At 42.4% G+C, this 18,287-nt stretch overlaps 1 protein-coding gene across 1 annotated transcript in view; it reads right to left on the bottom strand.

The window, feature by feature from the left end:
- The window catches only part of adgra1b (adhesion G protein-coupled receptor A1b), a 120,086-nt gene that overhangs the window by 12,253 nt on the left and 89,546 nt on the right, over positions 1 to 18,287 (bottom strand). Inside the window, exons 15-16 of the mRNA XM_028989980.1 lie at positions 9,410 to 9,537; positions 4,640 to 4,763 (exon numbers count right to left, since the gene is read on the bottom strand). Of these exons, the coding sequence (XP_028845813.1) occupies positions 4,640 to 4,763; positions 9,410 to 9,537 (252 nt within the window). The remainder of the gene's footprint in view (positions 1 to 4,639; positions 4,764 to 9,409; positions 9,538 to 18,287) is intronic.

Consider the following 18,287-nt stretch of genomic DNA (forward strand, 5'->3'; position numbering starts at 1 on the left):
AATGGCAATGTCTTGCACATCCACCCACACACACCCCTGATGGAATGACTTCCTGCTGGGATCTGAAGGCAGCAGGGGGCGGAGAAGAACTGATCACACGACTCAAGCTCAAATCACAGCTTTTGTAGCGTGACCTGTGATTAACCACGAAACGCGTTGATTCCAACTGCATCTATCAGAAAACCTCCTCGACTGATCTTGTAATTCATTCAGGATCACCAGTATGTGTCAGGGAGCATCTAATCCAAGTTGGCAGCATCCAATCCATCTAACACGCTGGGCTCAATTAACTAATTGGAACGCCAAGGCTGGCACTTTCAACTAGACTGCCAGTGGTTCGGATACCCAGGATACTGGATTACAGAGCAGGAGTTCGAAATTAACTTTACCGACCTCCAAACCACATTATCCAGCTTTCCCAGTAGGAACACACATACACAGACAATGGCTAATTTACCAACGCCAATTCACACTCTGGGTCAATGAGAAGAACCATGGTGAGAGTTCCTACTTGAACCAAGGTCTCATATGTGCTAAGTCGCAGCATTACAAATGCCTAGAATGTTATTGGTGAGAACAGGGTCCGTGCAGAGCATCGAAGATGTACACTTAATGACCCTCAATAAATCAATCACACTAAGACATATGCATGTATAACAGCCCACCATGTCGCTGTTCCTGCCCAGGACTCTTCACATGCTAATTTTATACTGGACAGCTTGTTTGATCTTGCTTAGGAGTGAAACTCACTTATGTTAGGTAATTTGTGCCAGTGTCTATTGTAATACGTGCCATATAAAGCTTTCATTTAAAGATTATAGTGAGCCATTGTGATCATATGCAAAACATTAGTAAAGTGCAGAGCTTTAATATCACTGGCCAATATGGTGAAGTTTAAAGAGTTTAGTCACATCATGCTGTTATTACTTGTATCATTACAGTTCTAATGAGGTGAAGAGAAGTTTTTCAGTTTTTTTTACTCAGTCAGTGTAACAAGTTGGCTCTTTCCATTGGTACAAACACAACAACAACAGCAAATAACAAATACTGTGTGAGAGTTCCCAAATCGCAGAAATACGACAATGCCATATGTCACCATAGCACGCACACTTTCTTAATGAGGGAGCCGAGATGTAAATGTGTTTGGTAGGCGATACGTGAGAGTCCCTGCTCCGGTAATGAGTGCCGCATCTGCAGGAAAATGTCTAATCCAGCCTTAATGGGGACACTTTTGTTCTGCATTCTCTTTCAGCGCTGCGTGGCTCTTAATGTGGCCCTCTGTGCTGGTTAATTAGGGATAGGAGGAGCCGCGAGGGACACGCGGGAAGACTTAACGCGCCTATAAAGTTTATTTATGCGTTTCGATAAATATGTATTTACTGACTGTGGAAAGCTGGAGTTTACATAACGCCACCCTGGGTGCTCGGCTCTCTTGACTCCGTGGCAGAGGGGTTGAAATTTAAAAGTGAAGAGATTGTCACATGTGACACACAGTAGCACAGCACACGGTGCGCACAGTGAAATTTGTCCTCTGCATTTAAGCCATCACCCTGAGTGAGCATTTAGGAGACGGTATGGAAGCAAAGTTGTTAGCGCTGCTGCTTTATGCCTGGGTCCACAACCTTACTATTTCTTCCAGGGGCCCAATTGTTTTGCACACTTAAGTGATCTTTGTGTGATATTAGCAGGACCTTTTAAACCAATTTGACCTTCGAAGAACCTTGAAGAACTTCCCATCGAGGCCCTTTTAAACCTCAATGCACTACTGACAGTATTAAATACTCAAAAAGCAGAACTATATAATAATCCAGAAGGGCCTGAGATTGTTCTCTAATCTTGAAACATACAAAAATCGGAAATCTGACTTTTTCAGATTTCCAAGGATAATAAAAATTTTATTTATGATACGAACACTGGATTTTCTGAAGGCAGGTGGAGAGACTCCAGCATGTGAACGATGCTACACTGGGTCTGCAGGTGTGTGTGGATGGAAAGAATCGTAATTCTCCAACAGCAACCACCTCGGCACTCTGTGGAATTTGGAACGTCCCGGCCAACAGAGCGGCGTGTCCCAAAAGACATTCCCGCAGAGTGTCGAGTACTGGGAATGTGCCCATCGTTCCGGGCGCAATGTGGAGGGATTGTGGGGATGCTGCATCCGTAGCCAACAGGCATCTGACGGCAACGACATCAAACTGACACGTCTGGGCTTTCCGGTGCTCAGTGGCAGTTACTGTGAGGAGTGACGTGAACTTGTTACAGATGAGGCGCCGGGCGTGGGGAGGGCAGTCGAAAGGAAGAGTGTGACAGGGAGAGGAAGGGGGCAGCGCCGCTTCAGCCGTATCAGTTTTTCTAGTGTTGAGAAAAAGAAAGGAAGCCGCTCTGTCTCACTCCGTCAAACTCCGCTCCCGCGTTGCCGTGGGTGACGGGGCACAACAGGCGCGCGATGCCGCAGCTCCGGCGGCCGCATTCACCCATCTGACGAGAGAGGCACGCCGCCGCCCACGACAGCCGTTTCCGCAGCGGCCTTCACAGTTGTCTCTGCCCACCGGCTGCACTCAGCGAGGGGCAAATTCATTAAAAGGGCACTTAACCCAGAAGCACTCATTTCACATGCGACTGTTCACCGTGACAACGGTCCTGTCAACATCCCCACAGCCGTCTCCCAGCTGGCAAGTGTATATTTTTACAGTAGGTCAGGAAACATTCTGACTTTCTTCAGAAGTTCTACCACTTCCATGCGCTCCGCGCTACAAGTTCCCAGTTTTCAGGAGTGATCAAAATGTCACTTAGACAGTGGACAATGGGCACCAGCAATTCTTCCTGTACGATTCAATCACAATGCAAGCAGCAAATATGAACATGGAGTTGAAGTGCTTGTAATTGTGTTTACACTGCAGCACAGCACACGGTGCAACCAACGAAATGTGTCCTCTGCTTTTAACCATCACCCTTGGTGAGCAGTGGGCAGCCATGACAGGCGCCAGGGGAGCAGTGTGTGAGGATGGTGCTTTGCTCAGTGGCACCTCAATGGCACCTTGGCGGATCAGGATTCGAACCGGCAACCTTCTGATTACGTGCTCGCTTCCTTAACGGCTAGGCCACCACTGCCCCACTGGCCGCATTTCAGCAGCTGTGTACTATGTGTGAGCCCAAGCTGGGAAGTTTCGTTAAAATGTTTAAAAGTTACTGAGACTGAAACCAGTTTATCTAAATAGATGTATTGGCAGTAGCTTTGCTCTAATCTGATGTGTTTGTTACCTTAACAGTTGTACAGGATGGTGCATTTGTTTATTAATAAAAATTTTTGCAGGTCCCTGTCATTAAGGGCTGTTCTTGCTGTATGTGGTACATTCCTTTTTTTGTGTTTCCACACAAATCTGACCAAGTTGGTTTCTACTGTGTATGAGGTGAGACTTGCTACCTTTCAGACATCCACTTCACTGGAATAGACTTGCAAGAGCAAAGCTTTATATCAATATATAGCCCTTGTACATGAACATAGCTTTCTGGAGGCTTTGCCAAAAAACAGACTTGAAAATTTCCCTGAATAATAATAAAAAAAAAAAGATTAGTATTTTTCATTATATTTATTATTTCTTTTTCCATGGGTTCTGTGACTCTCCCATGCATGTAGCCTGTCATAATAATGTAAACTGTTATAATAATTCCCAATATTATGACAGCTTAAATTATGTGAGAATTTAATTTTCATCTATATTAAAAATGGGCAATAGTGGGCACTCAAAAACTAATTTGGCTTGTCTCAAGAAAGACAAGAAAATCCAAACAAAGAAAGTTTTTTTTTCTGCGGCTCTGCAAACTGCAGGCAGGCTGTGCTTAAACCAACCTATTCTCAACGGGATCCAACAATAGTCTATGGAATAAATCAGTCATGTAATTATTATAATAGTGAATTTAGCCTTTTGTTATTATTACACACGGCAGGTCTATACTACTTTTTCTGAAACCCTGGAAGATGTTGGCTGAGCTGACACTAGAAGCCTAAATCAATGTGAAAGTATGTGTACATGCAGCGCTTTATCTTATCTGGATTATCACTGCTGATTTCATGTTCTTGTGCTGAGATGTTGGTCACGTTTTTGGAAGAAAAGCATGTCATGTTATTCTAAGAACTCTAACCTTAATTCAAAGTGTGTGCCAGCTGCTAAAAGTGCTTTTCATAAAACCACAAAGAGCTTTACTGTATAGAGTAAAGAGACACAAAGCCTTAGCAAGGTATTTAGATAGGAGATACAGAGCCACGTTCTTGTTCCCATTGCAGGAGCCACCCTGCAATTGATGTGCCTGTCCTCAATAAGGGGTCAAAACACAGAGCCCCAGACTGGCCTTAAGGCTGGCATTGGAAAGTGACAAAGTGCATAAGAATGATGAAATAATCAAAGAAAAGTGTGAGGCATAATGCCACAGTCCTTTGTCAAACTCATCGTCCCCATTATTGACACCCAACTGAGGGTCTAGCTAAATTGAAATGGTGATAAAAAAATGCGTTGTCATGAGCACAATGGGAATCCAGCATCAGACCCCCTCAGGCATCATACTGCAGACCTCCAGCCCCACTGGCCATCAGTGGTTTCACACTTGGGCAGGCCTGAACCGTGGATCCGGGCAAACTCACCGCTTGGCAGATGATGGGGTGCTTGGTACGGTTGATGCCTCCGGCGAAGACAGCGAAGGTCAGCGCCGTGTGGAAGCAGAAGTTGAGGAGCATGTGCCATCCTTTACGACTGATGCGGATTGCGCTGTCACAAACCAGAAAAGAACAGACTGAGAGTTAACACACACAGACATTAAGATGTTAAATAAAAACACACCGACTAGAAATTGGGTTTTTATTCAAAGATCTGAGATTCCTTTAATCATAAATTTAAAGTAAATTCTCCCTGAACCAATTTCAGAAAATGTATTAAAAAAACCACATCAGACTGAAGTCTGTAGTATAAAATAACGAAGGACGAGGGTAGAATGTCCCCATGATCCATCTCAACTCTATTATTAATATTCATTTTATAAATTATAAATTCATTTTCATGTATATTTTTTAAAGTTGAACCAATGAACGGAAGCGATTTGCATTAACATTATATGAAGAATGCCACAAAGCAACACAAAAAAGGACTGATGCCAAATTTGAGCTGTGGTGAAAAGCTCACCACAAGACACAGGGTGAAATGTCACGTTCACTAGATCAAAAATCTCTGGTCCAACTGCAACATTAAGAGACCTGGTTTCCTTATTGTGTTCATCAGTGTTTTCCTCTATATATGTCATTATCGTTATATGTATATCGTGTATGATAATTAAAGTTTTTCTTTCCAACATATTTTGGCTGAACAGTTTCCACCAACGCAGGCAATGATAGGAGCTGCTTTGATATGCTAATTTCAGCACATTCATTTTTGAATAAACTCATGCAAAGCAGACAAATATATTACAATTACTCTTTGTATATTTTTTTGCCATTTTTATTATAGATAAAAATTCTGCATAAACTTGATACATATTTCTTGAGCCTCAGACGAACAAACATGATTCCAGTGTATAAGACTGCAAACATTAAAATACGGTAAATATGCGCCAGGCAGGAATGCATGATGATGCAGAAATATACTAGGTATCATCAAAAGATAATCAACTGACTCAGTTATGGAGATACACAAAACCGAAGTGATAAATGCTCCATCCGGACAGGTTCGTTTTTTTACATGCATTAAGCAATATAAGAAAATCTATTCATTAAAAATAAGAAGGAAAAGAAGGGGATCTTCAAATAGACCCGAGGGGGTGACCTGGCCCTGAACAACCACTGACTCTCCGTCTCAATCTCTCAGGCTATAAATCACACGTTCCACTGGTCCCTGGTGTGCTTTTCAGGTCATTGGGAACCAGTGCTGTACTGGGTCAAGTACATTAACCCATTCTCCATGGCCAGGCCACACAACTTCCCCTTTGGACGAACCCGACCTGGACGAGTCACTTGGGACCCTCCAGTTTGTGGGTGGCTGGTAGATTTTTATGGCCAGTTTCTTCAAATTGATTTTTCCACTTCTTCATCTTAGATTCACTGGTCTATTCACTTGATCATTTGTGGTGCAGGTTCTGTTGTTGTTGTTGGTTTTTTTTGGTTCTTTTTTGGAGTTGCACCAGTTGGGACGAGAAATGCCGAGAGAGGGGTTGAAAGCAAGGGGGGCTATTTTTGGAGAGAGAACAGAGCTTCAGTGCAGAGCTGCTGCTGTGAAGAGATTATGAGAGAAAGACAAAAGTTCTTTCCTGGTCTCTGAAGGTCTGAATAAAGGCTGACAAGCTCCTGGTTCTGTCTAATGAGGCAACACCTCTGCCTCTGCTTGGCCATCTGACAAGGTGCAGAGTGACAAATACTGTGGACTTTTACAGAGCCATGAATCACACAATCAAATGATCAAGCTCACACACACAATTTCCACAGCATAACATGTGAGTCAGGCAGATAGACCCAATAAGGTTGAGTCACAGCAAACAACCCGAGAAAAAACGAAAAACAACCGTTTCCCTGAAACGGTAGGGGGCAAAGACCGGCAACTATCAAAAAGCATCTAGGATTGTCACATGGCCGCTGTTAATAGCAACAAAAAACCTGGAACATGTTCACTGCGGAGCAGAGAACATGAAAACCATGAATCACTCAAGGTCTGTTGGATGAGTCATGAACCCACTGTCTACACAAATACAAAGAATCATTAAAACAGAGAGAGAGAGGAAAAAGAACAGCAGATGCATGAGTTTTTCCGTTCCTTTCCAGCCAATCGGAAGACTTTTTAAAGATTGCAATGGGTTTGGAGAGAAAAGCATCTCATTTGGCATCAAAAAAGGAATAAACTTGTCTTAGAAGTGTGTACACACAAACACATGATGAAGCAGTGTACTAGTAGACAAAAAAGGACAGTGGGAGGTGTATGGGGTAGAGTTGGTCCCTACAGTCAGTCCTATCCTAATCCTAAACTTATCTAACCACAATGTTCCCAACTAAACAAAAAAAACACCCAACATTTACAAGGTGAAGTAAAGTAAACTGTCAGTAATTTATATACACACTACTCACAAGTTTTCAAGTGGAATGTATGGAAAACATAAAAAGTGATATTACATCATGGATGTGGGGCATTTAGGTAGAAGCATGTAATGGTCACAAACAATGTATTGAAGCAAAAGCCAACAACAGTAATGTGTCATGTACATTTGAGCATCCATTACAGCTTGGCAAAGACATTTCATGCTGTCCACAAGTCAACTTATTGTTTGCTGAGGCATGGCATCCTATTCTTTTTAAAGGGTGGCCCTCAGGTTATTGAGGTTCTGTGGAACAGAGATATGAGCCTCTACATGGTGACTTTATTATTGATGTTATTCAGGTAGTATGGGCTTGTCATTGTATCATTTACAAAGTCTAGGGCAGTTGTGTATTGCCCACACTGGAGCACCAGCGTCACCAACATCCCATCTAGTGGCAATGCTGACATCTCCAACATCATTGGTAGCCAACATTTCTGCTCAGTGGGAATCAACTTTAATCAGAGAACAACATTAAGGTCCACTTGTCCCCTGTCCAGCATAAATGCCCTGAATCAGGTACCCTGACAGGTCATCTAATACGGGACATGACCAAATGACATCCACTTATATAACTTTCTGAGACTCTTACAGTCTTTATGTATCTCTTTTGCAATCTGCTAAGCTCAGTGGTCACTTCCGTCAAAAGTACTGTTTGAAGCCTCATAATGGTGAGGTACTGTTGATCATTGTTTAGGTGTCATCTTGGCTTCATGATATCAAAATGTGAACAACATGAGGAGGACTATTTAAGAAACAATTTTGATTGAACCAGGAAATGTATAGGTTGATCAAACACTTTCTTCTGGATTTTGCCATTTAGATCCTTGTCAGAGAACAGCAAGTTGAATCATACTGAACAGTTGAAAGTACTGAAACGTTGAACAAATGTGCATTGAAACTCAACATCAAACTACAGCTGACTACCCTGCGGGAATATAGAAGCTGCTGCGTCTTTGTTTTCACTGACACGTGGCTCAGCAACAGAATTCCGGATGCCGCTACTCAGCTGGACGGGCTTACTGCGTACCGGAATGCAGCGCTGTGCAGCGCTGTGCGGTAAGACCCAGGGCTCTGCGGTTTGAGTGCCAAGGCTCTATACTAGTCGCTAGCTACTGTTCATCACTGGTGGAGTTCGTGACTGTGAGATGCAGACCTTTTTATTGACCGTGGGAATTCACGTCAGTTTTCATTATTGGAGTGTACATTCTACCCAGCGCTAATGCGAAGGAGGCGTTCTGCATGCTGTACGGAGCTATTAGCGATCTGCAGAATGTACACCTTGACGGACAGTTCATTGTCACCGGAGATTTCAACCATGCAAATCTCAAGACAGTCCCTATATTCCACCAACATGTACACTTTGCAACAAGAGAGGATAGCACACTGGATCTCGTATACACTAACATTGCCAGTGCGTACCGGGTGGAGCCCCGCCCACATCTATGCCAACCAGACCACACCACTAATTCAAGCATACAGACCACTCGTCAGATGCACAAAACCAGTTCTGAAGCAGGTGAGAACCTAGCCGGCAGAAGCCATTTCTGATCTTCAAGACTGTACTGAGTGCAGGGAGGCTGCAACCAATGGCGACAACCCCATCAACTTGGAAGAGTACAAGACATCAGTGAACAGCTACATCAGCAAATGCACTGATGACCAAGGCGACTGCGAGGCCTAACCACGGCGGACGAGAGGAAAACTCTTCGCAAAGTCTCAATGATTACCGTCCTGTTGCACTTACACCCATCATGATGAGGGCTTTGAGAGGCTTTATGTCAGTATGTAACTAATCGTTCTAATGTTACATGTAGCACCAGGTTCCGGAGAAACGTTATTTCCTTTCACTATGTACTGTCTAACATGTATATAGCTGAAATGACAATAAAGCTCAACTTCATCTTCCAACGACAGAAACATCACATAACAACGACCCAACGGTGAACAGACATGAACATAATACAGGCAGACACAGGTGAAAACTATCAGGAAATACAATAACACAGGACAAAGTCGAATCTCCGGGTCAGACCCCGGATCCGGAGTAGCCCCTTCTGGACCACTCATTTTTGAAGATCTACCATGTTACAAATGTGGCTATTATGTTCATCTGGGAGGAATGTTATTCAGATAGAATAAAAAAAATGTCAAAATCAGAAGTCTGTAATTAGTCCTCAGAAACAGTTTAGTCATTTTATAATGTGTATTCAGTAAGCTGAAGATTCTGCTGTTATGAGCCATCTCATTTCCAGCCTGTGCTAGTTGGTTACTGGTCGGTCATTTCGGGGGTTGAGCTTACCTGTGGTGGACTATGTATGTGATGATGGAGGCGAACAGGCAGAGCAGCATGACCGCTGTGCAGGCATACACGACCGGGTGCAGAAACTCCCCGGGGTACGGAGGCAGAGACAGAACCTTCTTCAGATCCTGAGTAAACGAGAATGAGGGAGGAAGGAAGGGAGAGTTAGCGACAGGTAACACATTTTACGGAGAAAGTTAGGACGTCACATGTCAATTTATGCTTGGAACATTTGATTTCCTAGTGCTGTTCAGTGGAAATTGAATTAAGAAAAAATGATATCATCATTTTATGGATAATTCCATACAGATGAATAATTTTTACTGATTGTTAAATGTCATCTGTATTCTAAACTCCTACAGCTCTTGGTATAGACAGGAGGCGGTTCTCAGTACAGATCATGAATCATCAGATGGAAACAATATAAACAGATTAAACATTCCTTACATGCTATAATACTTCATCTGCCAAACGATTTTACATACATGTATGCAAGGTATTCCTGAAATAAAGTTAAATTGATTAAAATAATGGCATCAAACTTTTTTTTTCTGAATGCTGCAACAGAGTAAAATATCAGATTGCACATGCAACTCCTTTCAAGTGATTTTGGCAAAGCAAAACACAAAATCAGGGACACATCCTCCAGGATCCAACTGTGAGTCTTAGCATGAAGCAAATGCAGGAGAAGCCCGGGAAGGAGCATAAAAAAAGAACATGGGGAGCTGGCAGACACCAGCCCAAATTCATTTAGCTCTAAGAATCGATGAGACTTCAGAAAACATCATGTAACATGCATTTTTAAAGCATATTTTCATACACAGAGCGATTTACAGAAGCAGTTTAAAATACAATTGTGTAATTGCACTACATAAAAAACAGGACTTTTTACAGAATTTTAACAGGAGGTGAGATGTAAGTGCAAGTATGTATCATTTGTCATTTTACACAGCATTAGTTAATAACATGCACGATGCAGGGGAGGCCTTTCAAACATTTCAAGAGAAGAAAACATGTGTTTATAATCACAAGTGCTAAAAAATAGAACTGAAGCATTGAAGTTCTAAACTGCTGCATTAATTCTGATTGAATAGCAGCATAAAATTGCTTATATAAAATATACAATCAGCCTGTGACAGCACCATTAGCTAGATGGTCTGACCCAAATAATCCAACCTATATGTCTTTTTTACGAATATCAGAAATTTACTTGAGAACTACAGTGTTCTCCATCCGTCAAGTCTAACGAAATATTGACTTGCAGCTCAAGCCAGCATTAGGCTGAAGTCTTCCCTGTCTTATCTTTGTTTAGCTGAAAGAAAATTCAGATTACATCTTTATTCTGAACTGCACATTCGATCCAGGCATTCCAGTCAACGATGAAAAGGGAATGTGGAAGTCAAAGCTAAGAGGCCCCTTAAGTGAATTTACTGTCCTTGACCTTGTAAGCCCGGTGAAACGATGCTGTGATGTATTTTCATTTTTCATGAGAATCCCACAATGCACAGGGGCGTGAAAAAGTGGGAGACGAACAGAGTACAGATTCGTTTTATTCCGTGTAGAGAATTTATAGGCCCTCTTTGCAGAACACACGTTTATTGCAACTGAAGGTCTTCACACCTGACCTCACAGGTAAACGGAGGCTTGAATTACAGAGCTCCCCCTTCCAGCAGAATGTCTACAAAACTGCGTAGTACTACCTTGTAATTATGTAAACTAACCGTGAAGATAATTACAGTGGTCTGACCTCCAGACTACATCTTCATTCAGGAGGATGCAGCTACAACCATGTAAAGCCCTGTACTGCAGATCATCCTGATTGTGCTGCTCTCGTCAGGGGGCACCATCGTTCATTGATCTGGGAGATAAGTTGACCCTACACCTCCATGTAATTATGTCCTGAGCGGCCAAGATCAACTAAGTGAAGACAGAAAATAAATACACACTCATGTATCGGGCCATATTTAGCTGGTGCTTAATTAAACATGGGGCATGTTCGATAGTGCTCAGTTCGATAGTGCTCAGAAATAAACAGCCAGAGTGTCCGTTAGGCGTTTGTATGTGTTTATGATCAAACCTGTAAGAGGTGAGGAGCCTCACTTCCTCATTCTAGACGATTTAAACCCCCTCCTCTCAATATGTCACACACCCGGATCTAGCATAGCCTCCATCTCCCTCTGTTTTGTACACTCTTTATCACAGTCAGTGGACGATGTCAGTGGATTTCCCCCAACTTGACCGTGCCCACTACCAATGGCATGATGCAGATTGTCAGCAAATAAACAAAAAAATCTGGTAAGAAGCTATTGAATGCAGCTTTATTCACTGCTGGGAAAATGCAGCCCACACACTTGACGCTTTGTCTCAGTGACAGGTGGACGGGGTGATCCCAGGTTCTCCAACATCGCCTTGGTGTGCTTTGTGCTCATGCGGTGCCAGGGGGTCAGAGTGTGTAGGTGTGTCTGGTTAGTGCGCAGGCAAACAGGTGAGCGTGACCCGTAACAATCCCCTGAGCATGCTAGAAACAGACAGAGAGAGAGAGAGAGAGAGAGAGAGAGAATGAGACATTGTGACTCCACAGGTCCACGAATTGCAGAATTTTCTAACTTTCATTTTCACTGCAGCACTGCTCCTTACTGCCCATCCAGTTCCTTACAGTTACATACACAGGGGTGGTAGTTACCTAGTGAGTAACACACCAGCCTATGAACCAGAAGACCACAAAATGACCGCTTCAAACACCACTTACTACCATTGTGTCCCTGAGCAAGACAGTAAAACCTGAGTGTCTCCAGGGGAACTGTCCCTGTACTGACTGTAATTCACTCTGGAGAGGGTGTCTGCTAATACTACATTTACATGATTCATTCTAAACAAGTATAAAAAGGTTTGACTTTTTGTTCGCATAATAAGAATTTGAAGCAGTTATTCCGCAACTGCACATATTGTATGGCATAGCCTGGGGGATGCAATATGTCAAAGGTTTTATTCTGGGCTTATGTCTCAAGATCGTAACCTGTAGATTCTGCATTTTGTGAATAAAAGAGTAATTGGATGTTAGCGTGAGTTACAGTTCAGTTTTGTTTTTTTTTGTTTGCTGACATTATCATACAAAATGCATTAATCCATCACTTTCCAAAAATTTTAACGGGGGAATGAGGCGCAGAGGCGGGACATACTGGGAAACATTTATTTATTAATACAAGGAAACAAAACCAGCACTAGGGCCAACAATAGGGAAAACAAAAGGGGAGAAGATAAACCTTCGGGCGTGTGCCGATTGCCAGAACTGAAAACAACTAAACTCATAAGTTGCACAGTCTACATAAAATGCCGCAGCCCCAAATGGCTGCTCAGACGCGCCCTGCTGTCATGCAGATTGGTGCCAGGTGAGTCTTCACCTAATCGTGACACATGACTTCTGAAATTGTGTGTGGTTCTGCATAGTAAGATATATAGAAATTTCAGTTCAGTTCTTCTTTCCATAGTCCATCCAGGTACCATGTCTTCTTCAGGTAAGTACCACACACACACCTGACCATCCTCATGATATACGACAGTATTCCGACCGTATTCAAGAGATTATTCTGAAACAGATACTAAAATGACTTCCTTAAGCATTGGCTTAAACTGGCCATCATAAACCCTATAATAAAACAGCCTGACCTAGACACATAATTTCTAACTACCACCAAATTATTGAACCATTCCAATTGGCATTCAGGCCACAGTACAGCTGAGAAACAGCACTTCTATGTATGACTTGTGACAATGGCAGTATTTTAATATTTGTTGCAGTAGATCTTGGTACTGTTGACCACTACATTCTGAAAGTGAAAGAAGTGAAGTGATTGTCATTGTGAAAAACTGCAGCAAATCCCACGATGACACAACGAAATGTGTCCTCTGCTTTTAACCATCACCCTTGGTGAGCAGTGGGCAGCCATGACAGGCGCCCGCGGAGCAGTGTGTGGGGACGGTGCTTTGCTCAGTGGCATCTCAGTGGCACCTTAGCGGTTCAAGACTTGAACCGGCAACCATCTATTTTCAGGGTACCTACCACTGCCCCCCATTCAGATTCTGCTTTGGGAATGAGAGGGTGTACCCTCCAATTGGACAAGCTGACTGTTTATAAAAAACAGCCTTAAATGCTAGATCTCTCACACTTAAAACGCTCATTGTTAATGAAATTATTACAGATCAGGGGTTTAATGTACTGTGCCTGACTAAAACAACACAAATTTGTAGCATGAGTCTAGCCCCCCTGGATACAGCTATGTACACCAACTGGAAGTGGAGGTGGCATTGCAGTAGTTTATAATGATATCCACAGTATTACACATAATCCTGGGCATGGATTTGACTCTTTTGAAATTCTCTATACCAACAGAACCCATGTAGTCTCGCAAAATAAAAATCATAAGTTTATTCCATTATTATTTATAGACCCCCTGGACCTTACTCCAAGTTTCTTAGTGAATTTGTTTCCTACCTGGTTGTATCTGTGGATAAAGCCTTAATTGTCGGCAACTTTAACATCCACTGTGATAAATTAGAAGACTCGCTAAGAACAGCATTCATGTCTATGCTAGATTCAGTTGGAGTTAAACAAAATATAATAGGACCTACTCGTGAAGGTGGTCACACACTCAATCTTGTACTGACCTTCGGTTAAACTATAGAAGACATAGTCACTATTCCGCAATCTGAAATAATCATTTCCTTATAGCTTTTAAAATATGTCTTACACATTAAAATCAGCTCCCCTCATTATAGAGACAAATGGACAATTACATCAAGTACAGCGCAGAGGTTTATTAATACCCGACCAGATTTATCACTGATCAACTCACCGCCAGACCAACCAAGTGACCAGATGCCTAGAATTAACACTTCGTACGTTAGATAATGTTGCTTCCCTCAAAAGGAAGATAGTAAGAGATAAAAATGTAATACCTTGGTATAGTGATCACACGCACCCACTTAAGAAGACTGCCCAGAAATTAGAATGTAAATGGATCAAAGTAAATTGAACATATTCCGAACAGCATGGAAGGAGAGCCTCCTTAACTATAGGAAGGCTCTTAGCGTGGCTTGATCAACGTATCTCTCCTTGTTAGTAGACAAGAAAAATCCCAGATTCCTGTTTAACACTATAGCCAACCTAACCAGGAATAAGACAGAAATGGATACTATCATTTCTTTAGAAGTAAAAGTGTTACGAATAGAGATAAGATTAACAGCATAACAAACAGCTCTGTTGATATTACTACGAAAAATAATCTTCAAGTAGCAGACCACGGATTACAACGCTTCAACCTTCTTAAAGAGCATTGCGCATTGGATCTGCTTCCTACAAGTTTCCTTAAATAAGTAGCTTTAACATTATTAACTCATCACTTAAAACTGGCCACATACCAAGTTCATTCAAGGTAGCAGTCATTAGATCCCTGATTAAAAACCTTGATCGCAGTCAGCCTACGAATTATAGACCGATATCAAACCTTCCGTTTATATGAAAAAATTTGAAAAATTCGTAGCTACACAGCTACAACATTCATAAAGTATATCAATCGCAATTTAGATCTCATCATAGCACTAAGATGCTGTTGTTTAAAATGGTTAATGACGTCCTGTTGGCCGCATCTTTCTGCTTGTCCTGAGTGCAGCATTTGACACTATTGATCATGTTATTCTCCTTGACAGGTTAGAGAATGTGGTTGGGATTAAGGCAATAGCCCTCGTATGGTTCAGATCATATCTGACTGATCAGTATCAGTTTGTGGACATCAATGGTGATTCGTCTTCACATAGTAAAGTGGAGTTTAGTGTTCCACAAGGTTTTGTCCTAGGTCCGTTGCTATTTTCCTTTTACTTTACCTTTAGGTCACATCATTTGCAAACATGGTATTAGCTTTCATTGCTACGTTGACGACACACAGTTGTATTTATCAGCAATGCCAGATGAGAGGCAGCAGCTGAAGAGAACAGAGAATTGTCTGAAGGACATTAGACACCAATTTTCTTCTGCTAAACCCTAATAAGACAGAAGCTCTTGTACTTGGCCCTCAAGCAGCCAGGCGTAAGCTGTCTGACTACATCATAACTCTGGATAACCTTACTATCTCACCAAGTACAGAAGTAAAGGATCTAGGTGTCCTCATCGATGTAGGTCTCTCATTCGATTCACATGTAGATAATATCACTAAGATAGCATTCTTTACCCTTAGAAATATTGCAAAGATAGGAAACATCATCTCAATGCACAATGCAGAAATGTTGGTCCTTGCCTTTATCACATCAAGGCTAGATTACTGCAACGCTTTACTGTCTGGATGCTCTAGTAGGTGCATGAGTAAACTCTATCTTGTCCAGAGTTCTAACTAGAACTAGAAAATTTGACCACATCACCCCAGTCTTACAATCATTACACTGGCTACCCATCAAATTGACAACAAAATCCTACCTTTGACCTATAAAGCTTTAAATGGACTTGCTCCACAGTACCTAAGTGAACTCTTAGTTATTTATGACCCACCATTCCCCCTGCATTCAATGGGTGCTGGGTCACTACTGCTACCCAAAGTACAGAAGGTCACAGATGGGAGCAGATACTTTTCATATAGAGCTGCGCAGTTGTTGAAACGTCAGTGTTCGGGACTCAGACAAAGTCTCAGTGTTTAAATATAAACTGAAAACACATCTGTTTTTCTCTGGCCTTCTGTTAAAGTCCCAAACACAGTGTCAATTGCTAAATTAACTCCTAATTTAATTACACAGTCACCTAGTCAAACACAGACATTGTTAAATTCACCTTAGTTTTGCTGTCCTAGTTAGGGTACCGGGCCACTGTAGCACCAATATACCACTATAACCACATCTTTCAGTATCAGTCGTACAGTGCCACCATCTGCCGCTGCTTCTGTCTGTTCTCTCCGAGACACAAAATCAAGCACACAGACCACCGTCAGACTCCAGTAAAGAGAAACGAACCAGATGGTCACCACAGCCACCACAACCGTAACAACTAAAGCTTCAAGGATCTTCAAATGCACCAGAAGCATTATAATGGATACGTAATGTACACCATGAACTAAAAACCTACTCTGTACTGTCCAGTACCTCCATACATGGACAGATGCTCTATACTACACTTTGGACTTTTCCACCTCTACAACTGTAGGACTTTTTCTCTTCTTGGACAAATCCCGCACTGACACCATTTGCAGGTTAACTCTACCTTGGAAGGGGTCCCTCTCTGTATCACTCCTTCCCAAGGTTTCCTCCTTTCTTTTTTCTCGCTCCTAGAGTTTTTCTTGTGTGGAGTTTTTCCTTGTGTGCAGAGGAGTCAAGTGTGGGGGTGTCAACTGTAGGATCTGTCAAAGCCCATTGAGACATACTGTATGTGATTTTGGGCTACATAAGAAATAAATGTTGTTGTTATTATGAACCAGAGGACCCAGCTTGAAACGTCAATTACTTCCCCTGTGTTCCTGAGCAAGACACTTAACCCTGGGTGTCTCCATGGGGACTGTCCGTGTAACTTCTGATTCTAAGGCACTCTGGATAAGGGCATCTGATGTAAATATAAAAAATGTTTGTATGGCTGTCTAAGCCCTCTGAGAGACACTGATCGTGATTTCTGGTTCTATAAGAAATAAATGTTTTTGCTGATGTATAAGAAAACGTAATTCATCAGACCAGGGCACCTTTCCCCATTGCTCTGTGGTCCAGTTCTGATGCTCACATGCCCACTGCAGGCATAGACAAGCTGACTGTTTATAAAAACCAGCCTTAACGTTTGTGTTGCGGTTGCCCCTCGGAGATTCGTGGAAAATGCGATCCAGCATCGCGTCTCAATCACAGGCTTCATTAGACATCTCTGCACTGCTGCCAGCGGTGAGCGCCTGCGCTGCTCTGAGACGGGGCAGGACGGTCAGCAGCCAGTGGTTAGCGCCAGCTCCAGCAGGGTCTTATCTATGCCTCTCACCGCTGAGGCCTGCAAAAGAAGGACGCCTTTCCAAAGCCACGCAGGCACTGATGTTGTACAAGTTTAATCCTTGAACCCACTCAGCATCGCTACCCAAACACACAGATTACCAAACTGCAGATGCCAACTGCTGAGCCAGGAGCTGAGGCGAGGGAAGGCCCAGCTTTTTCTGTACAGAAAATGGCAAGGACAGGAGGAAAGAAAAATATATCAGGAGAGGAGGAGTGACCGGTAATACAGGAAGAGTATATTTCTGTCAATTGAGCAACATTTTGTCAAAAAATTGCATATTAATGTTGTGGAAAAACCCAGCAGCATGTGCCAGCTAAACGGCTGGCAACTACGAGAGTGGGGTGACCTGATCCAGAATTCGAGCAGAGGAAGTCCCAGAGCCTGGCCGGTCAATACAATGGTGACACCTGACAGCTTCCTGCTGAAGTGATCACAACCACTTGTAGCCAAACTTCAGTCAGACCTGCTGTGGACCTCTAAAATAAATTACAGTATAATGTACAATAAAAACAGCAAACAATTTGCATTATGAAATACAATGGCAATCTGGAGATGCAGCCCAGAAACTGAAGCTTCACACTGGTGACATCTGGGATGAGAACGGAGAGTTCGTAAAAATATTGTATGAAAAGTGATAAATAATCAAATCACGTGCACATTAAGAGGTGATGAACCTCATTTACACTATATTAAAATCTGCCTCGAACCCATTGCAGGAATGTTGGGAGTCTACTTGCGTGACGATGCCCGGGGGGGGTATAATGATACACATAAACATGGCACTTCTTAAAGGATCTATGCATCCCAGAGCTAAATGAAAAACACTTGACAACTGCATCAGTTCAGGAATATTATAGTGGCAAAGCAACAAATTAA

This window comes from Denticeps clupeoides, chromosome 8 (genome assembly GCF_900700375.1).
Source record: "Denticeps clupeoides chromosome 8, fDenClu1.1, whole genome shotgun sequence".
In the NCBI taxonomy this organism is placed as follows: Eukaryota; Metazoa; Chordata; class Actinopteri; order Clupeiformes; family Denticipitidae; genus Denticeps; species Denticeps clupeoides.